Here is a 22,562-nt window from a genome sequence, read left to right on the forward strand (position 1 = left end):
GCTCTTTTCGACAAGTGCCCAGCAAGTGGAAGGATGAAGTCCAAGACTGATGCACACAACGTCTGCATTATCTGTCTCCCTGAAGCACATGTCCCTGAAGAATGTGACATCTGCCAGAACCTTTCAGCAAGGACCCTGAGGGAAAGGCTGAAGATTAGGCTTCAAGGCCTAGAGGAGAGACGGCTGCAGGTGGGTCTGGGCAGGCTGGGAAGGTTCCCTCTGCCTCTGCTGAGGCCTCTGGGGGGCTCCCCAGAGGCAGGAAGACCAGCAAACGGTCCCAGTCTCCGTCGGCGTTGATTGCATCGACGACGACGTCGAGAGGGATGACGACGGTGTGTTCCCCATCTCCCCCGGGCTCCGGGTCGAGACTGCGTGAAGGATCGACGTCTAAGGGCCTGGGTAGGCCGCCGTCGAGACCACCGTCGACGGCGTCGTCGACTTAGACGTCAGCGTCGAGCTATCGGTGTCGAAGAAGGAGCGACGGGCGTCAGCGCTCGCCGTCTAGGCGACACCGCCGGTCGCTGTCTAAGACAGTCGGCGTCGAGGGGGCATGTATGTCTGCAACATGGCACTGTTGGAAAAGCAAAAAAATCGCTTTTTCAAGGGTTTTCATTATTTACCACCAACTTTTAATTGGTGGTAAATAACGAATCCTTAACTGAGGAATGTACTAACTTTAGTGCTTCCTACATCCTGGAATCAGTATTTTACCGAATCGGTATGTTAAGAATTCGGTATTTTACCGAATCCTTAAATTACCGATTCGGTAAAATACTGAATCCTTAAAAAATGCAACCTACATCTGGAAAGCCCAATACCGGTCGGTAACGGACGAAATTCGGTAATTTCGGCCATTACGGACCGGTATTTAGCTACCTCCATCGGGCAGTGTTGGTAGACAGTCGCACTCACAACTCTCTGCAGTGGTGGAACACACAAAACCTTTCCAAGGGGCGACTGTTCTAAGAGCCGGTCCCACAACTAGTACTAACAGCGGACGCATCACTGACAGGCTGGCGAGCCCATCCCCTTCAATACACAGTCCAGGGGCTCTGGACAAACAAACAGAAAAGGCTGCATATCAACCAACTAGAGTTGCTAGCCCTGAAAGCATTTCAGAAATACTTGTACAGCAAAACTGTGTTGATCCGGATGGCCAACATGACCGCAATGTACTATATCCAGAAACAGGGAGGAACGCACTCTCCACAGCTGTCCCATCTGGCATAGAGAATCTGGAAGTGGGCGATTCCCAAAAACATTTTTCTCCTAGCAGAACACCTTCCAGGGAAGGACAATCAAGTTGCCGACCTGCTCAGCAGGCACAGCCAGCAATTACACGAATGGGAGATTCACCCCCAGGTCCTCCAGCCATTCTTCGATGAGTGGGGTCACCCAGAAATAGACCTGTTCGCCACAAAAGAAAACTCGAAATGCCAATACTTTGCCGCCAGGTTCCCACATCCATTGTCACAGGGGAATGCAATATGGAAGAACTGGTTAGGCAGATTTGCGTACGCTTTTCCCCCAGCACCACTGATCCCGCTGGTGGCACGCAAATTGCGGCAACACTCCCTCACACTAATCCTAGTTGCTCCGACATGGGCGAGACAACCGTGGTACACAACGTTCCTAGAACTCTCAGTAGTTCCCCATCAAAGACTGCACCTAATCTTCTAACTCAGAACCATGGAAAAATCAGACACCCAGATCCCAACCAAATGAACCTAGCGATCTGGCTCCTGAGGTCTTAAAGTTTGGATACCTTAACTTGCCCCCAGATTGCATGCATATCATTTAGGAGGCAAGAAAACCAACCACACGAGCGTGCTATGCAGCTAACTGGAAAAGATTTGTTATTTACTGCACCAATAACCAAAATACACATTAGATGCATCAATACAAGACTTTATATGTTACCTGCTGCACCTACAAAGATGTAACTTAGCATACTCTTCAATACAGCTACACCTCGCTGCCATAGCAGCAAACCTTCAAAATAGGCAACACCTTTCACTGTTTAGAATACCAGCAATCAAAGCCTTCATGGAGGATTTAAAAAGGATTATTCCTCCTAGGCACCCCCCCTTCCCCAGTCTGGAATCTCAATATAGTGCTTACCAGACTCATGGGCCCTCCTTTCGAACCTTTACATTCATGCGAACTACAATTCCTAACGTGGAAAGTTGCATTCTTGGTGGCCATCACCTCCCTCAGAAGAGTGAGTGAATTACAAGCGCTTACAATTCAAGAACCTTTCATGCAGGTACATGCCAACAGGGTGGTTCTTAGAACAAACCCTAAATTCATGCCTAAGGTTGTATCCAATTTCCATATCAACCAATCAGTAGAACTGCCAGTGTTCTTTCAAAATCCACAGTCAGTAGCTGAGAGAACCCTGCACACACTACACGTAAAAAGAGCTCTACTTTACTATGTGGACAGAACTAAATCATTTAGGAAAACAAAGCAACTGTTTGTTGCCTTTGCACCACAACACTAGGGGAATCCAATTTCGAAATCGGGAATAGCCAGATGGATCATTAAAAGCATTCAGATATGCTATCAAAAGGCAAAACTCCCCCCCCCCCCCCCCCCCCCCCCCCCCCCCAAAAAGCGCACTCCACTAGGAAAATGGGGGCATCAGTGGCTTTCCTAGGAAATATTCCTCTTGAAGATATCTGTAAGGCAGCCACATGGACCACCATACACACTTTCACAAAACACTACTGTGTAGATGTACAATCAAAACAGCAAGCTGCTGTAGGCCAGGCTGTCCTCAAAACTCTTTTTTCAAACTGCTGCAGCTGGCACAGGTAGCCACCGCTAGCGGAGATACTGCTATACCGTCTATGCACAAGATATGAATTCAGCAGCCCACATGCCTCGAACGGAATATGCTACTTACCAGTATGCATCTGTTCTTGGCATGTAGGGCTGCTGACATTCATATCGTCCGCCCTCCTCCCTGGTGCCTGTAGTAGCTGCAGCATTCTCTGGCATGGCCATCTCTTACTTTACTATCTCCATCTCTGCCACAATGGCGAAAAACAATCTGAGGATGGAGAGGATGCCCATGCGCACTGTAGTCCAGGGGAGGAGTCGCCTATCTCGTGATACTTCGAAGACTCTTCCAAGACAACAAGTGCAATCATCCGGGCCCAACACTAGGCGGCGATCTATGCACAAGATATGAATGTCAGCAGCCCTACATGCCAAGAACAGATGCATACTGGTAAGTAGCATATTCCTTTAGTAATGTTGGGTTCGTTGGTGAAGAGAGGATAAGCTGTGTGTCGTCTGCTTAACAGACTATGTATGTTGAGCCCGTAGTTACCAATGATGGTTGTGAGGTTGCCATGTAGACGTTGAAGAGGGTGGGGTTGAGGGAGGACCCTTGGGGCACTCCATAGTTGGTCTCTGTCGGTTTCAAGACGTAGGGAGGGACTCTGAACCGCTGTTCTGCCACCTCCGGTTCCACCAACACAGCAGCCACCCAGGAAGAGGTCTCCGTGTACCATGAGGTCAGTGTGAGAAGGTGGCCTGATATGCAGTGCTCACTATTCTAGTGAACACTATGTATCAGTCCAGCAACCCTTATTGATGATTGGTTGTAAGTCAACCTTATAGACCAGCTATCCTAGTAGCGTGGATACGAGCAGTCTAAGGCTAAAGACTCGAGAGGGCGTGTTAAGCCAGCTGTTATACCACACATATACCCCTTGAACACCAAGTGAAAGGACACCACACAAGTGTTATGAAAATAAACAGTGTATTTATTAAAATCACAACAGCCCTGTACTCTTTGAGGACAGGGTACTAAGCACAAAACAAAACTCTTACGAAAATACTTAAGTTAGCACAGTATATACAAATGCCCGAGGGGCACGGAAAACCATATACTCTGAAAGTGGAATGCGAAATTACTAGCAGGTAAGTACAGTACTAATAGGCTTAGGAATCGCTAGGACTTGACTATAGAATCTTCAGATTACTTCTAGGAGGCCTAGGGGACTCGGGTGCAGTGTGTGCACTCTCACGCGTGATGCGGGACAAAGTCTATGGTAGCTAGTAATGACAAAGTTAGTGTTCTCGGGCGAACCCGACCTGGTAGGGAGAAAACGAAAGTGGATCCTGACCCTTGGATAGTGAGGCTATGCTGGGGCACCGAAATGCCGAAGTTACCTAGCCCAGGGGCTGCAGCTGCATATGTCTCAAAAGACGTCGGGAATCTTCATTGACGGACCAGGAGCCTGGAAGAAAGAAGTTGCTGGCAGGCAACCAGTGAAGAAAGTTCGATGGATCCAAGCCTGGATCGAAGGAAGATGACACCTGAAAGCAGAGGGGACCAAGTTCGAGACTACTAGCCAGTAGTCAGTGGGCACCAGGAGGGCACCGGATGGTAGCCACCTCGACTAGGTGAGTGGGAGACGCTGTGCTCGCAGATCTCACGGACCAGGAGGCGTTGTCGGCGACCAGGATGGAGGAGCGAGCTGTCCCACGATGGATGAAGCTGTCGGCGTCGCTGGACCCAGGATTGGGCAACAAAGCCTTGGCAAATTCAAGCCCACGCGGTGGACTCAAAATGGCGTCCGGGGTGCCTCTCTTGAAGAAGGAAGCAAGGGCCAGTCTGGAGCAACCAGACCAGCAGCAGTGATGTCGTTGGGCGTCGTGAAGAAGGCCACAAGCCAGCCGGCTAGTAGCCACACAGCGCGGTGAGCACGCAAAAGCAGAAGGGCCCCACGCAGATCGTGGAGATGCTGGAGGGTTGATCTTCGGTGCTGGAGCTGCTCAGGGTTGGGGCTTCTCGGACCCCAAAGCACTCACCAGTGGAAGACTCGGTGGGCTTGTTGCAAAGAAGTCGTGCAGTCTTGGCGATCGTCGGTCCCTCGAGGTCTCGTCGCACTCACGGTTCTCAGCTTTGCTGTAGAGGTGAGTAGAGGTCAGAGGTGCCAGGGAAGCCGGGTCTCGTCGAGCTGGGTCGTCTGATTCGTGAAGAAGGACTTGCAGCAGACCGCAGTGTTCTTAGGATGGTGCCTGCGGATGCAGGGTGACTACTCCTTAGCCACAAGGGAGAATCTTGAAGAAGAAATCTTGATGTCCTTTCGCAGAAAGTCGTGTCTTGATTCCAAAGATGATCTAGTTTGAACAGGGGGCCCGCTCCCATCTTTATACTAAAAAAGGGGGCTGACCCGGTGACTAGGTCCTGCCTATGGGTGGGACTAGGAGGGGGGTGGTTACACCCCTCTCCCATGCCGGACTTCCCCAGGCCAGGGGCTGGTGTGCCCCTGGAACTGGTTCAGACTGGCCTATGCGTAGTGAGCACCGGGGTGCCACTCAGCAGTCACCTTCCTGTAAAGCCCTGCCTACCCAGGATACACAAAACCATGTCTGGGACGGTGCTAGCACCGCCCCTGACAGGAAACCCTTTGTCCAGGCTCCCCTCGCTGGAAGGACTCCCAGCTGCATGGGGTCAGACTCGTGTCTGTGGTGGCAGCATCCATTTTGTGGAGCTGAGGCTTCGTTTAACTTTAACCGGGGTTCACAGTTACATACATGTCGTGTCCCTCTAGAAGGGTGGAATGCTAACCCCGTCGCCAGAATTGGCGAGGGGTTAGTATTCCAATTCGTATGACACCTTACTCGACATGTTTTGATAAAGCAATACCAAAGATAGCATTTAACCGCGAGGATTATAATGCACTTAAGAGTATATGGTATGCGATATCATGGAACAGCTATTAGGACTTGGTGCCGCAAGCTGCAGACAGGCTCAGCTCATGCCAGAGCACCATCTCACACGATTCCAAGCACTCTGCCTTCAGGATTGTCAAGGCCTGCCATAGGAGTGACTGAAAGGAATCTGTGTGTCCATTTTAGGGTTAGGTATAGGTATACTACACCTACAGCAAAGGGTGATTACACGACTTTGCCCCAGCTGTCATGCAGCCAGTTGTGTCAAATTTAGGAGGCCAGCCAGGGGTGGCATAATACATGCTTCAGCCCCTGGCAGCCCTGGGTACACCCATGCCCTGAGTTACAGGGTCTGATAGGGTGGCCCAGTACCAATTAGAAATGCACCTAAGGTACATGGAATCCATTTTACAGAGAGAGCAGTAGGCCTGGGGTCCTGATTGGCAGGGCCCCAGGTCGACTATGTCAAAAACCAGCTAAAACACAGGGCAAAAAGTTGGGGGCAACCATAGTCAGGAGGTACCTTCCTACAGTCAGATCTGTCTATCCACCAAGTGAGAAGACGTCGGAACCACCCAAAGCATGTAGCACCAATATCCTGGGTACCGGACCCCATGCACCAACCAAAGCCTATTTGAGTCTATTGCAGACTCAAAGACCGAGCAGTCATTGAAGGACGTCAGCACAACAGAGACCCACTTCAAGAGTGGGCAGCTGTCCTTATTGTGTCCCCTTGCTTGCGAGAGCGATAACCTAGTGCCTGTTGCACACAGTCGCATCCGATCTAATCACTCTGCACCTGAGAACTGTCTGTGCTTCCTTGCTCCCAGGGCCTTCTCGAGTGTGAGGCTGCCGTACCCCTCCCGCCCTCCCCACTGGATGCTCCCAGACTTGTTACCAGTTAAAGACTAACTGTTGGTTTGGACCTTGGCCCTCTACAATCTTAAGTCTTGAACAGGACACCCAGAAACCTATTGCAGGTTACTGTATAGAATTTATGCATTTTTCCCATAGGAAAGCATTACTGTTTAAAGACGCTTTAATGTGAACATTTTACTTACCTGTAAAAATCGATAAAATAAACTTACTTGATCATAAAGTTTTGTGTCAATCATATATTCTGTTATTTTTCTAAATTGATCTTCAATTTATTCTTGAATGTAATGTTCGAGGCATATGAGCTGCAGATACTACACTTAGCATTAGATCGCCACCTGGTGTCTGGCTCGGTTGATTACATGTTGTCGCCTTGGAAGAAGTTATTGTAGTCACGAGATAGGCGACTCCTCCCTTGGACGATAGTGCGCATGGGCATCAGCTCCATCCTTAGATTGTTTTTTTCCGCCATTGGGTTCGGATGAGTTTTCTGCTCTGGCTAGAAATAGACTTTTCAAGCACGTCGAAGAGCAAAAAACGTACTAAAACTTACCAAACTACTTTCGATATCGACTGATATCGTTTCGACTCAATCAGCTCGATTCCGGTCGTCGAAGCGGGCCGTTGGGCCTATCCACGCCCTGAGGCCTACACCTCATGGAAAGGACGCCATTCAAGAGATGCCCAGAGTGTGGAGTAAAGTTTCCACACAGTGTCCACCACAAGGTCTGCAACCTGTGCTTATCGCCAGAACACTACGAATCCAGCTGTACAGCCTGCGTGTCTAATCGATCCAAGAAAACCATCAGAGATCGGAGGGCCCATTGACACGACATGAAGAGATCAGCTCCGGAACCGGTGGATATCTTCGACAAGTAGGTTCCGCTCGTTCCCGAAGAAGATTCAGATCTCCAGATCGTATCGGAGGCAGGTGACTCCATACCATCAGGTCAGCGCGTCAGTACTACTGCCCCTGCACAACACACAGCACCCAGATCAAAGGCAAAGGTCAACACTCTACCTCTGGGGCCCAGTCGCGACCGAAAAACCACTTCCACAGCTCGGCCATCGAGCCCAGCTCCGAAGAAAGTAACTAAGACTTCCGGTAGCTCGGTACCGAGCAAACTGCACGTGTCGATCCCACGGCACCGAAAGAAGTCTCTGCTCCAAAACCGTCTACTTCTAAAGACAAGGGTACGAAGCCAGAGTCCGACGCCTCGAAGCCGACGAGACCAGCTTTCACTCCAAAGCCATCGTCTCCGGTACCGAAACCGACAAGGCCTGATTCAGATACGACTAAGCAATCGAAACAGCCTACGACACTGAAAACAACATCTTCGGTGTCGAACTACGCGAGAGGACATTGTAACAACTCCTAAGGCTAAAGACAAACCGCAACCTCTTCCGGAACTAAAAAAATCGTCGTGGACAATGGTTCCACATGGAGAAGTCCTTTTCCAACCAGATCCTCTGCAAAAGAAGATCTACATTGACCCAAAGACACTACACCACACAAAAGGAAGGCAGATGCAACATCCACACCTGTAGTTCCTGCCAAGAAGGACTCTGCCACATCTCCTACGCACCCTTCTTCTCCTATACTTCCTTCATCACCTGTTTCTCTTAACAATTTACCACATATCTCCTTCACATTCTCTTCCTTTGTCCTCACACTCAATTCAGAATGATGATGAGTATAGTTTAGGTAGAAAGATACACAGATGAGCCTTGCCCATATCCTATAGATGATACAGACTGGGAGTACCCAAACCCACAGGATATGCCAGATATTCCTAACCCACAGTCCTACCCATCAAAACCTTCTCTCCAGAAGAGAACATTGGTTTTGGTCTCCTGTCGAACAGAGCTGCCATTTACCATGGGGTTACTATGCATTCTGATGAGGAAGAGGAAACATTGCCTAATACTCGGGGACTTTAACATCCACATGGATAAGGGTGAGGATCCTGAAGTGCAAAAATTCTTGGATATGACATCGTCGGTGGGACTTCATATGTACCTGCAGTCACCTACACATGAGAAGGGGCATATTCTAGATCAAATTTTTTCGACCGTTCCGGTGGCCCTTTCCTCCCTTGCCCCAGTACTCTGGTCGGACCATTTCCTAGCGGATTTCACGTTAGTACATCAGCCAGTGACCGCCCGCATTTCGCAGCGGCTAGCTGCTCGCAGCTCTAGAGCCTTCCACAAAGTCACCCCGGCCATGCTCACCCAGGCTTTAGAAACCCATCCTTGTGTTTTCACGGGTAGTTTGGAGGACGATGTGGTGTGTTTGCAGAACTGGCTCACTGCACGTTTGGAAGCCTTGGCACCACCTCGCCAGGTTAGATCTGAACTGGCAAGAGCATCAGCCCCGTGGTTCTCTGCTGCCTTGGTGGCTAAGAGAAGGCATTGCAAGAGGCTGGAGAGAATTTGGAGGAGGCACTATGATACTTCTGCTAAGCAGTCCTACAGATTAGCAGTGAAAGAATATCACAGGGAGATCGTTTCAGAGAAAAAATCCTTTCTAGCTAAAAGGATCGAGGAAGCAGATAGTTCCTGCAAAGAGATCTTTAAGATTGTTAAAGAATTCACATCTCCCTCCTGCTGTACTCCTGCGTCTGCTTTCTCGGAACCTTGGATCATGGAGCTTGCAGCATTTTTACTAATAAAATCCGCACTATCCAGTCAGCTTTGCAAGGCACCCAGAACATCTTGAGTACGGGCTCAGCGATCGACGGCCCTTCCAACCCCTGGTTATGCCCAACGGCAATGCATACGGATTCTTTGGGCCCTACCCTGCACTGTTTCCCCCCTTTAGAGCCTCTGGCCTCGCTTGACCTTTTGTCTAGCCTGAAATCTGGCTCTCCACTGGACCCTTGTCCTGCCAAGTGTCTTGCGACCCTGGCACCTGCCCTTAACCCGATCATCAACCCTCTCATTAATGCATCTCTGAATTCGGGCAAAGTCCCCTCCTCCTGGAAACAGGCCCTAGTTCTTCCCCTCATTAAAAAACCGAATGCAGACGCTAAACTGCATTCGAACTACAGGCCAATCTCGCTGCTTCCTGCCCTGGCCAAAGTTACTGAAAAATATGTTCACACCACCCTTACCAACTTTTTAGAGGGTAACTCCCTATTACACCAGTCACAGTCTGGATTTAGATCTAACTTGAGCACCGAAACCGCTCTACTTGAGGTAACCGAGGCTGTGAAGGAGACCCTCGACAGAAGTGGAAAGGCCCTGCTTATCATGCTCGATTTGTCGGCGGCCTTCGACACCGTTCCCCACGACCTCCTCCTAACTAGACTCTGGGAGATTGGGCTGCGGGGAACGGTGGTCGCATGGTTTCAGTCTTTTTTGGCCGACCGGAGACAAATGATCTGGGCTCCCCCTTTCTCCGCCCTGATGCCGCAGCTTGAGGTAGGGGTCCCGCAGGGCTCCATACTTAGTCCCTCCCTCTTTAATATCTTCCTTACACCTCTGGCGGCACGGGTGGAGGAGCTAGGGGCCCAGATCATATCCTATGCGGATGATACACAACTCCTGTTCACTTGTGACCGGGGCTGTGACTTTGATGGAGCAGCCATTCGGAAGTGTTTGGAGTTTGTGTTTGAATGGTTCGGGAAAAATGGCCTCAAATGCAACTCCGACAAATCCGAGATATTGTTCTTTGGTTGTCCTGCAGACCCAAGATGGAAGCAATTGTGGCCTTCGGCCATGTTTCCCCCTGCCAGCGATTTGGTCACAGCTAAGAATTTGGGTATGATGGTTGATAACACTCTTTCCTTCAAAGCCCAGGTTGCTGGCTTGACTGGTAAGTGCTTTGCCATCTTAAGGATGTTGCGTAAGTTTTTGCCTTATCTATCTTTTGAGCATAAGAAGATCACGGTGCAAGCACTAATAGGCTCGCGCCTAGACTACGCCAACATCCTTCACTTAGGTCTGCCTGAATATCTGCTGACTCGTCTGCAGATAGTTCAAAATTCTGCAGCCAGGGCAATCTTTGGTCTAACTAGAAGAGCCAGGGCCAGCAATCTCCTTGTCTCTCTGCATTGGCTGCCGATTCGTAAGCGCATCTCTTTCAAGACCTTAATTACAGCTTTTAGGGCGCTTCACAATTTCGGCGCTGAATATCTGCAGAGAAGGGTCAACATCGGCCCCTCGCGGTGGGATGCCTGGCTTTCACCTTGTGGATACCCTGCCAGGGTTATCTCACAGGGGAATACCAGGACAGGTTCCCTAAGCAAGCGCGGAGATGCCCCAGGGTAAGTCATGCGCTATATAAGCTTCATACATACATACATTTCTATCTCCCATCTAGACCTCTGAGATCTGCGGCCCAGGCCAAGGCTATCGTCCCAACAGTGAAGCGTGCTCGCTGTGGAGGTAGTTCCTTTAGTTACCTTGCACCCCGTCTCTGGAACACACTGCCCCTGACGTTGTGGACGTGCCCCAATCTCTCTGTTTTTAGGAAGGGACTTAAAACTTATCTTTTTGCCATGTAATGGCTGTTATGGTTAATTTTGGTGCCGTTATGGCTTTGTTAGTTGCTGGTATTTGGTGTGATGATCTTTAGCGCCGGAACGCTCTTTGGAGCAGCTGAGCACTCTACAAAACAAATAGTAACATAACATAACAGAGGAAGACTTTCTCTTAGACACATTTGAACAATCGCAAAGGTCTGTTCAAATTCTTCCCATGATTAAAGGGGTCATTAAACATGCTCCAGAGATATTTAAAGACCCTGTACATACTAGGATCCTAAACCCTAGAATTGAGAATAAATATAGGCCTGCACCTGCAGATCCAGCCTACATTAAAGGACAATTACCATTAGATTCACTAATTGTGTCAAATGCTAGGAAAATGGCAAACTCACAAACTTCAGGTGAGGCACCCCCACCTGACAAAGAATCCAAGGTAATACATGCTTCAGGCAAAAGAATAGCTGCGCAAGCTACCAACATATGGCGTATAGCGAACACGCAAGCCCTCCTCTCATGATATGATAGGGCTCATTATGATCAGTTAGAAAAGCTACTAGATCAACTACCTGATCAATATAAGGCACAGGCAAACAACCTTAAACAAGAAGGCAAGCTAATTTCTAATGCCTCAATCAAGTGTGCACTAGATGTAGCAGACACTGCATCTAGAGTTGTAAATACTAGTGTCGTACTTAGTAGACATGCGTGGCTACGCATTACAGGATTTAAACAGGAAGTCCAAACTACCATTTTGAATCGACCATTTAATCAAAACCAATTGTTTGGACCAGAAGTAGACGCAGCACTTGAAAAGATGAAGAAGGAAACAGACACTGCCAAATCTATGGGAGCTTTACAGTCCACACAAGCTAAAAGTTACTTTCATCGCTCCTTCTACAGAGGAGGCTCCAAACAAACTGGGTAAGACAATACAACATCCTTCAAATCTTAACACACAAACATCCTCTAACAAGGGATATTTTAGAGGAGGATATAGAGGGAATAACAACAAAGGAAGAGGTCGATGTAACAACAATCTAACCTCTTCCACCACAAAACAGTGACTTCCCTCTGCTTCCCCAACAGCATTGCACCCCTGTGGGGGGCAGATTAACACAATTCCTGCCTGTCTGGAACTCCATCACAACAGACAAGTGGGTAAGACTGATTATCCAGCATGGCTACTGCCTAGAACTTACAGCAACCCCTCCACACATACCACCCAGGCAGCGTCCAATGTCTGCAGAACACCTTACTCTGCTCAAACAAGTTCTGTCACTTCTACAAAAGGACGCAATACAAATAGTTCCTTTACAAGAACAAGGAACAGGGGTTTACTCGCTGTATTTTATAATTACCGAGAAGGTCGGGACACTAAGACCAATTCCTGACCTCATGCCCCTCAATCATTACATACAATCAATCATTTACATATGATCACTTTACAACAAGTGCTCCCACTGCTGCAACAAGGCGATTTCCTTACAATACTAGACCTAAAGGACGCCTACTTCCCCATCCCTATACATCCTGCTCACAGAAAGTATCCAAGGTTTGTACTGGAAGGACAACACTATCAGTTCAAAGTCCTTCCATTCGGAGTGACAACGGCACCATAAGTATTCACAAAGGGCCTAGCAGTAGTAGCAGCACATCTCAGGAGACAACAAATACATGTCTTCCCTTATCTAGACGATTGGCTCATAAAAGCCAAATCATTCAATCAGTGTGTCCAACACACACTTCAGAGAATGCAAACGTTGCACGACTTAGGGTTCACAATCAACTACACCAAGTCGCACCTGCAACCCTCTCATATACATCAGTATCTAGGGGCTACAATAAACACGTCTAGAACCCCAGCGTATCCCAGTCCAGCAAGGATACACTGCATTCAAGCCTTAGTCACAGCCTTTCAACAACAACAATCTCTGCAAGCCAGAGTGTTCATGAGACTAATAGGGATGACATCTTGCATCTTCATAGTACCTGCAGATGCGTCCGTTACAGGAATGTCTAGCACAACAGTGGAACCAGGCTCCAGGTCAACTAACAGACCTGGTGTTGGTAGACAGCCACACACATCGCTCTCTGCAATGGTGGAACACCAAAAACTTGACAAAAGGGCAGCCGTTCCTTGAACCTGTTCCACAGCTGGCGCTCACAGCAGACGCATCTCACAGGATGGGGAGCCCATCTCTTACATCATACAAGAGGACAATGGAACAGTCAACAGAAATTGTTCCATATCAACCATCTAGAGATGCTAGCAATATTCTTAGCACTCAAAACATTTCAAGTACAAGTGAAAAACAAAGCTGTCTTAATTCGGACGGACAACATGACAGCCATGTATTCTATACAAAAACAGGGGGGGCACACTCTACAACTGTCCCAGCTCGCACAGAACATTTGGAGATGGGCCTTTCCACAAAACATATATCTGTTGGCAGAACACCTTCCAGGAGTTCACAATCAGATAGCAGATCTGTTGAGTTGGCAGACCCAACAAATTCACGAATGGGAACTACATCAAGTGGGGTCATCCAGACATAGATCTGTTTGCTACACATGAAAACGCAAAATGCCCAGCCTTCACCGCCAGGTTTCTACACCTGCTGTCCAAGGGCAATGCAATATGGATTAACTGGTCAGGCAGATTTGCGTACGCTTTTCCGCCACTACCACTAATACCATTAGTAGTACGCAAGCTCAGACAGCAGTTTCAAAGTAATCCTGGCAGCTCCCACATGGGCACGCCAACCGTGGTTCACCACACTGCTAGAACTCTCTAGTTCCACACCAAAAGCTATGACTGACTCCATCCCTGCTAACGCAGAACCATGGAGACATCCGACATCCAGCCCCAAATCAACTGAATTTGTTGATCTGGCTCCTGAAGTCTTAGAGTTTGGTACCTGCAATTCAAGCATTTATGGAAGGATTAAAACTAATCATCCCACCCAGGTTGCCCCCCTCCAGTGTGGAACCTAAACGTTGTTCTTACAAGACTCAGTTTACATAAATGTGAACTGCAATTTCTCACGTGGAAAACAGCTTTCCTTATTGCTATTACCAATCTTATGAGTAAGTGAGATACAAGCTTTCACAATCCAAGAACAATTTTTAATACATCGTAACAAAGTGGTTCTAGAACTAATCCAAAATTCCTTCCAAAAGTCAATACTCCTTTTCATTTAAACCAATCTGTAGAGTTACCTGTGTTTTTCCAAAACCCAGACTCTGTAGCAGAAAGGGCTTTACACACACTAGATGTTAAAAGAGCTTTTCTCTACTATATAGATAGAACGAAGTCTTTTCGAAAAACAAAACAACTGTTTGTGTCTTTCTCTCCACCTCATAAAGGCAACCCCATCTCTAAAGGTGGAATTGCAAGGTGGATTGTAAAATGTATACAAATATGCTATCAAAAAGCAAAACTCACATTAACAGTTCCTCCTAGAGCGCACTCCACACGCAAACTAGGAGCCTCTATGGCTTTCTTAGGTAACATCCCCCTGGAGGACATATGCAAGGCGTCAACATGGTCTACAACACACACCTTCACTAAACACTACTGTGTTGATGTGCAAGCCAAGCAGCAAGCTGCAGTAAGCCAAGCTGTCCTTAACTCTTTCATACTAGTGCAACGGATACAGGTGACCACCGCTAAGGGAGACACTGCTGCCCAATCGATGAGAAGTGTAGTATCTGCAGCTCATATGCCTCAAACGGAAAATGAAACTTACCAGTATGCATTAGTTCTTGGCATGTAAAGCTTCAGATTACTACACTCCCTCTGGCCTCCCCGGGACCTGTATCCGTTCCAGTTTTATCTTACTTAGATGCACATGCATAGACATCCTTTTTCTTTACTTCTACTAACTCCATTTCCCATCATGGCAAAAAACAATCTAAGGATGGAGCCGATGCTCCTGCGCACTATCGTCCAAGGGAGGAGTCCCCTATCTCGTGACTACAAAGACTTCTTCCAAGACGACAACAACATGCAATCATCCGAGCCCAACACCAGGTGGCGATCTAATGCGAAGTGTAGTAATCTGCAGCTCTACATGCCAAGAACAGATGCATACTGGTAAGAAGCATTTTCCTTATTGCATCTGTGAGTACAAAAAATGCTTAGCACTACCCTTTCAAGCATAAACTGCTGACCCTACATTACTCACAAGAGACCATTTGGCTTTGTTACTTGTGCCTCCGAAAACCAATATGGGTCTCCTGGACTCTGCACAGTGTACCTCGTTTTGGTACATTATATGGAGAGCCTGCTTCCTACAAGCAGAAGTTTAGTGTCCGCTAAAACAGTACTCCTAAGTGTTTCAAAAGTTGCCAGACTCAATCATCAGTTTTAATTAAATCTGCTGCTTAATGCTAAACCGCTATGATGATGGGATACACGCCTTCTTGGTTTAGGTCTGTCATATTTTTAATTGGTCTTCACTTTCTGTTAATGAACTCCTTTCTACAGTGATGCACTGACTGTACGAATGTCATTTCTATGAAATACTCAAGCCTAGTCTGTAGTCCCCTTCACCTCCTGGCGGAAGAATGCTCATCTTCTTTATTTTGAATATCAAGTGCATGAAGAAAGTCATTTTGCCATTTAATTTGGAGTGTATCCATTTTGTGGCATTGACAGCAGTGCCAAATCACTTGACCTAAATGGCATTCTAAATTGTAAACACTGACTTCCCGAGTACCCTATAGAAAACCCTTGCTAGGAAGATGCTAGCATCACTGTATAATAGAACGGTACATTAACTTTTCTCCATCTGGAAATTGATTTATTTTGAAATATATATATTTTTTTACAGCTATGTTCCACATGTATCCGATGTAAGAGCTGTGGTGTTTCGCCTGGAAAAAACTGGGACACTGAATGGTCCAATGATTATACTTTATGTCCAGACTGTACCACGTTGTATGATAAAGGTAAGAGATCTATACAGGTTGGAAATATCAAGTAGTTTACTTGAGAGATGCTATGTTCAGCTCTTTTAGAGGAGCCTGAGTTTAGGAACTTGGAAACTGTCCTGGGCTATGATGAAGAGCTTCATTTTTGCAGTGTGAATCTTTTCTGAATTCCCATGGTGTGCATTATTCCGCCATCTAGTGGTTGGGTTCGGAATTCTCCTTAGTATTCCTCTCTATATATTTTTAGGTCTCGGTGGTACTGCATCCGAAGGATGCGTCCAGCTGGAGACTTTTAGTTGCCCGTCTCGGGGGAATGAGGGACAAGAGGGTGCCACGCGCTTCTCTTGTGCTGGATTTGACTGCGTGCACGCGCACCCACACTCACGCATGCGCACATAAACAGCCACACGCATACACAGGCACCCCCCCCCCCCCCTCACCCCCCCCCCCCCTCACCCCCCCCCCCCCCCCGGTCGCCGCCGCACCTACACACACACACACACACACACACACTAGCGCACACACAGAGACCCCCCCCACACACATCCCAGCGCGCGCGCACACGCCCCCCTCCCCTCCCACTCACCGGGCTCTTTCGGCGTGTTCCGTGTCTCCCCTGCAGCGCTGGTCGGGCACTCACCGGGCTGTTGCTGGGGATCGGGCTCCTCTCTGCGGCAGTCTAGTCTCGTCGCGGCACCAGGGGGCAGGACTTCACTGCCGAGGCTCCCTCCAGCATCTGGGAGCCCCGCAACACTCTGGCTGTTTTGCTGTTGCAGCCCCGGGACTCATCAACTCATGGGAGCCCCGGGCTGCGGAGAGGCCATCAGTCGGCCGGCTTCACTTCTTCCTCGGCGGCGGGCGGGACTTCCTGCCGGATTGCAGGCCCCGCCACCGTCTCGGCCAAAAGTGCCTGACTTCCGGTTTTCACGGAGCAGGGCTGCGGCGGTGATTTCTTTCGGGGGCAAGATCTGACGGAGTGCAGTCAGAAACTGGAGAGGCCAGGAGTCGGCCAGGAGTCTGAGGAGGCGGCGTCCGGCCCATAAACAGAATAGCTCACCTCGAAACTGTAAGTGTCACATTGTAGACTGTGTCAGCCAAGTGTAAATCCTCTACACATTTACATTTTTAGCGGCAGCGTGTTTTCAGCTGCCAGTTACTGCTAGCTTAATTCTGCTCTGGCTCGAGGCTGCAGCCCGTGGGCTGTGACCTTTAGAGTGTACCGCAGTCTGAGGCTGTATTGCCCAAATTCAATGGTTTGCAGTGGTGGCGACTTGTGAGAATGCTGCGTCAGAGGTATGCGAGTGCACATTTAGATAACCATGCGTATGTACTGTGGTACAGGTGATGTCACAATTTCAGGTGCACGTACATAAGATAGAGTGGGTGTACTGCAAGTTTCATGCTATCCTCACATGCAGCGATGCCAGGAGCATGAGTGCACATTCGTCAATAAACTCAGATGTGTTGAGGTCGATGCACAGATTGTTGTCTGTGACTGCATATACATTGAAGAATGTGAATTCAGTGCATTTCAGGTGAATGAGTGCAGGCCGTGAGCTTGTCGCCACGAACACTATGTACATAGTGTTGCCTGACAATTCACTCCTCTGCAAGTACACCTTAGTTTCAGCATATACTACTTCACCCTCTTGGTCAAACAGCTGTGAAATGCCACTCCTTGTGTTTGGCCAGTTTGAGAGCTGTTTTCATGGCGACCATTGGGAGAGCAGACAAGCTTTTATAGGCATCTCTGCTGAGGAAAGACCTCAAAAGATCTGACTGCCTCCGGTGCCCTGTTGTAATAAGAGGCCACTTGTTGGCCGCTTTGGTCTGATAATTCAGGACTTCTGACAAGTTAATTGTCAACATTAATAGTAATGTGCACAAGGGGACAATATCACCTTTTTGTGAACAGTGCTAGTGATTAAGGGGTATTTGAAATGCTAAACCCCTCATAGTTGCAGAGGAAATAAAAGCAAGCTTTAGCAACGGAAGTATTTTATGATCATTATCTTCAGCTCTGACCAATATTAAAAAATACATGCTCACAGCAGTGTAATTCAAATAGATTGCTCTGCCTGTATTACCGCTGATAAGATTCCAAATTAAATGTGTAATGACAGCAAACTTTTCAGTGTTTTAAAATAGTCCCTCATGAAGTTAAAAGGAGGAGGTAGGGGTGGAATTTCTGCTAATTGTTTTTACTCATCTTCATTGCTTAATTTTGCTCGCGGGAAAGTGTCACTCATAGTTGTTGAAATGTCACTCATAATTACACTGAAATTATGGAAATGTCACACTTAGCAATCTGAAACCTTGGCAGCTATGCAAGAGGGGTAGGCTATATAAAAAAATACAGAGCTTTTAGCTTTATGTAAACATATATGGTAAATCTCGAATTGAGTATAGGGTTTGTTCACCTCGCACATGCTTGTTGAAGCGTTAACATTTAAATAGTCATTTACGTGGAGTGCATCTGGTAAACGCCCTCCTCGTCGCGTCCCGCGATCTGTGCTATTTTTTTTGGGATTTCCTTCTATACTCGCAGTGTGTGCTCTCTCCTCCCACTTTGGTTTAAGCAAGTTTCCCGCAGCCATTCCCTAGTCTGCCCGACCCCTCCCTCACTCCTTACACACTTCCTGCACAGGTCCTGCGGGCGCCTTCAAGGTAGGGGCTTCACATCGGCATTTATATTTTTAAAAAGCTGCATGTGTAAAATCATTTCTAGTAAATGGCTGAATACTTGCCTACAGACCAATTGGTAGGAGTACTACATATATTGTGAAAAACAATATCAAAAGCAATACCAAAAGCTCTAACTTAAATACTGCGAGACCTATTGCATTGCAAATGCTTGTTTATTTGTCATAGAATATACAAATGTAGAGCTTTGTGTTTGTGTCCTTCTGACTTATTGCACTCTTTCATCAGGTAACTACTGCCCTATCTGTACCCACTGCTATGAGGAAAACGACTACGAGAGTCAGATGATTCAGTGCTTTAAATGTCAGCATTGGGTCCACTCAAAATGTGAAGGGTTGACAGGTGAGTATGTGCAGTAAGTTATCCCTGAATCTCCCTAAAAAGGCCAAAGTTATATGGTTGTTTTTGATGAATCTATTTGTTGTCTTAATCCCAGGTCTTAGATTTGTGGCCTCACCTTTAGATAAATCAATTCTTCAGTTATCATTCCTGTCTCATTCCATCTGCCCGTCCATTCCTTAAGTCTCATGTTCCTTGATTTTCTATCTGTACAGATGAGCAGTATGAAATCCTTTCGAATCTGCCAGAAAGTGTAGTTTACACATGCACACCTTGCACTGGTGGCAAGAAGGCGAAGTGGAGGGATGTCATGGTCTCTGAATTGCAGAGCGGACTGAAGCAAGTGATGAAGGAACTACTAACATCTAGCCTTACCACACCAATTCATCAGTGTGCCAAGGTAGGATGAAGCTGTTGTCTGCTCTGAGTAGGAACTGAAATTGTAGCATGGCTTGCTAAATCTCTCCTGCCTTGTTCACATATTTTGGTTTAACTGTAGTGTGTTGCATGACGTTAGTTATATGTAATGAAATGGTATGATGTAGTGCTGCAGCGAGTGTTTTCCTGTCTGTAAGGAGAGTGGATTATGTATTGACCTTGCATGTTTGTTTAGGCATCGGCCATGTAGGAGTAGTGTTGAATCAGTGTGGTTACTGCAAGATTGTGATGATGCATAGTGGTAAGTTGTGTGCCTGGATAGGGCTGGCATTGATTGCAGTTAGAGGGAGTATGGAGCGCCCACCAGAGCTGATTGTACCTCGGGCCTTACCATGAATAAATTACATCCTACCTGTGTATTTTAGCGTTCATCCTCGTAATAATTTACCTAGTGTTGAATAATACAGCACAAACTCTATAACCACTTTTTGAATTGGGATCCACCCAAAGTGCACCCCAACTTTAGGACCAAAGTCCTCTGCACAGACACTGAGCCCTTATACGTTTCTGTACCACCCTGTGCGGTGGTCACCCAGACACAGCCTCCCTATTAATTACATTTTGTTAACATTGTAATGGGTGGGGATATCACCCAAGGTGTACCCTCTGTTAAGTGCTGTATTGTGCCTGCTGCTATCTCAGCCCAGGCGATAAGGCCATATAAACCCTCGTGGAGTGATTGTCTTGTAAGTTTTCCATTTGTCTCTATAACTGCACTTTGTTCTTGACTCTGTTTACCACTTTTATTTGACCTTTTTAAGGGCTCTTGGGTCTGTCAAGGTAATTGTTTACCTAATAGCCAAGTACATACCTTTTAGCTCTTGGCATTCTCGTATTAGTGGAGTCCAGGTGTTAGAAACCCAGAATAATTTTGACACACCACTATACCATCCATGCCCTGCAATTAGTACTGCAGAAAACGAAATAGACTCTGTAGGACCTAGCTCTGTATGATATTGCCACTAGGTGTTAATATCGTGCACTGAGTTCTGGGGTTCCCCAAAAGTGCATAGTGCTCCATGTAAAACCCAAAGTGATCCATTAGTAGTAGTGTGGGCAAGCAACCTTAAGCCTAACTCAGAGGAGTGTAAGACCTTTATTGTAAAACAGTGATCAATGATGGACACACGACTCAAGAAGGAAGTCCAGACCAATTTTGGAAAATTATACTTTGTTTATACTTTTTTTAACACCAAGATCTTAATGTAAGTACGTTTTTAATTAAAAATAATTTGCACTTGGATAAATCGACACTTAGAATATGTTCAGCACAGTTCAATGCTATCCTATGCGGAAACAGGTTTGCGGTTAATCGGGTAAGTACGCAATTTACAGTTCCAGTCTTTGGGACCGAAGGTCAGCAGTGGGCAAGGGTCAGGTAAGTATCAATACTGTACCACAAGCGGCCCAGGGGCGGGTGGGTGCAGAGATCACAAATCTGAGTTCAGCCCAATGCATTTCAAGGGAGACTTGAGCCGTGCTGCGTGCAGTTACCGTCATGGGGGTTGAGAGAGATCAGCCAACTCTGGAATCTGAGTCCTGGTTGCTGAGGTGACTTAATTGAGCAGTTGTGCCACTCCGACTCGGCCCTTGGGCGTCTGGTGCAGAGTGGGGAGGAGACACGAATCACCCTGGATCTAGAGTCATTGGAGTAAGTTTCATTTGAACAATCCGCAGGCCACCGGAGACTGGAGTCTTTTTCGAAGGCAGCAGGCCTCCCAGTGTTTTCAGTGGTCACTGGCTGAAAACTGGTTACAGGTTCACTGTAGCTTGAGACAGGCCGGTGGGGCTGGGGCCAAGGCAGTCTATCTTCTCTTCAAGGTTCTCTTCTTTCTTCTTAGGTCGTCTCAGATATAGGTTTGAGGCATGTGGGCTGCTGAATTCATATCTGTGCATAGATCGCCGCCTAGTGTTGGGTCCGGATGATTGCACATTGTTGTCCTGGAAGAGTCTTCGAAGTATCACGAGATAGGTGGCTCCTCCCCTGGACTACAGTGTGCATGGGCATCGACTCCATCCTCAGATTGTTTTTTTCCGCCATTGGGTTCGGATGTCTTAGAATTCCCTCTTGTCGGAATCGATAGAAAACTTTCTTGAGACCAAAAGGTCTTTAGTCTAATACGTCGGTATAGTCTTGCGTTCGGTCTTAGTTCTTCCAGCTCGGTTCAGAGATGGTCGAGGCCGAAGAAGTAGTCGACTAGGTAGGGGACGACGACTGGGCCCTCGGGGCCATGGAGGATAGCTCGGATGAGGAGCATCCTCAATCTGACTTAATCTGACTCTGTGGCCGTGCCAATTTATAAGCCTCAGGTCGAGGGACCGCCTTCAGGCCTTACCCAAGGCTCGGCCACGGACATTGCTGTCGAGCCACTCCCTGGCAAAATGAAAGCGAAACCTACGGTCTCGACTCCAGATACTGCGCAGGTGCCGTACTCTAAACCGAAAGTGTGCATCGCGTTGGTCGGCTCCAAGGCCTTGGAGACCTCGGCGCCGAAGAAGCCGAAGGTGGCTGTCGAGCCGAAGGCTCAAGTCAAGGGCGTCGAGACTAAGTCTGCCGCGCCAAAGACTAAAGTGAAGGTGGTCGAGCCGAGCGCGTCGGCGCCGAAGACGGTCGACGCCAGTAAAAGCCTCAGCGACCCAAAGAAAGCTGTCGGTGACCCGAAAAAGTGGCTGGATGACCCAAAGGTTCTCGCGACTCCGCGTCAGCAGGACAAGGCCAAGGGCACCGCGCCCCGAGAGTCGACTCCAGGTGTGACCTCGAAGGATTCCAATGAACTGGCGCGCCCATCCGCCGCGTTCTCCAAGAACGTGACAGACTCCCCGCAGCGCATCAGGGACGGGACTGCGTCAGTCGGTCCGAAGGATCCTCCGCCTACGAAACTGGTGGAGAAACCACTTAAGGCGTCCACGCCCATCCATTTCACGTTGGAGCGGAAGGCTTTCGCTCCTAAGGCAGTCGCCAGCGTGCCCGAAAAGGTCTCCTCAGCGCCGAAGTCGTCAGTGGTGGTCCCCGGCCCGCGACCTCGACGACCTTCAGTGGAAGAGCATCAGGAACACTTCATCGTGCCGAAATGGGCAAGCTTTCCC

The 22,562-nt window shown here is 47.9% G+C and overlaps 1 protein-coding gene across 1 annotated transcript in view; it reads left to right on the forward strand.

Moving 5' to 3' along the window:
* KMT2B (lysine methyltransferase 2B) overlaps positions 1-22,562 on the forward strand; it is a 1,030,490-nt gene that overhangs the window by 300,548 nt on the left and 707,380 nt on the right. The window contains exons 13-15 of the mRNA XM_086929980.1: positions 15,896-16,013; positions 18,927-19,040; positions 19,253-19,437. Of these exons, the coding sequence (XP_086786106.1) occupies positions 15,896-16,013; positions 18,927-19,040; positions 19,253-19,437 (417 nt within the window). The remainder of the gene's footprint in view (positions 1-15,895; positions 16,014-18,926; positions 19,041-19,252; positions 19,438-22,562) is intronic.

Source organism: Lissotriton vulgaris, chromosome 7, assembly GCF_964263255.1.
Source record: "Lissotriton vulgaris chromosome 7, aLisVul1.2, whole genome shotgun sequence".
NCBI lineage: Eukaryota > Metazoa > Chordata > Amphibia > Caudata > Salamandridae > Lissotriton > Lissotriton vulgaris.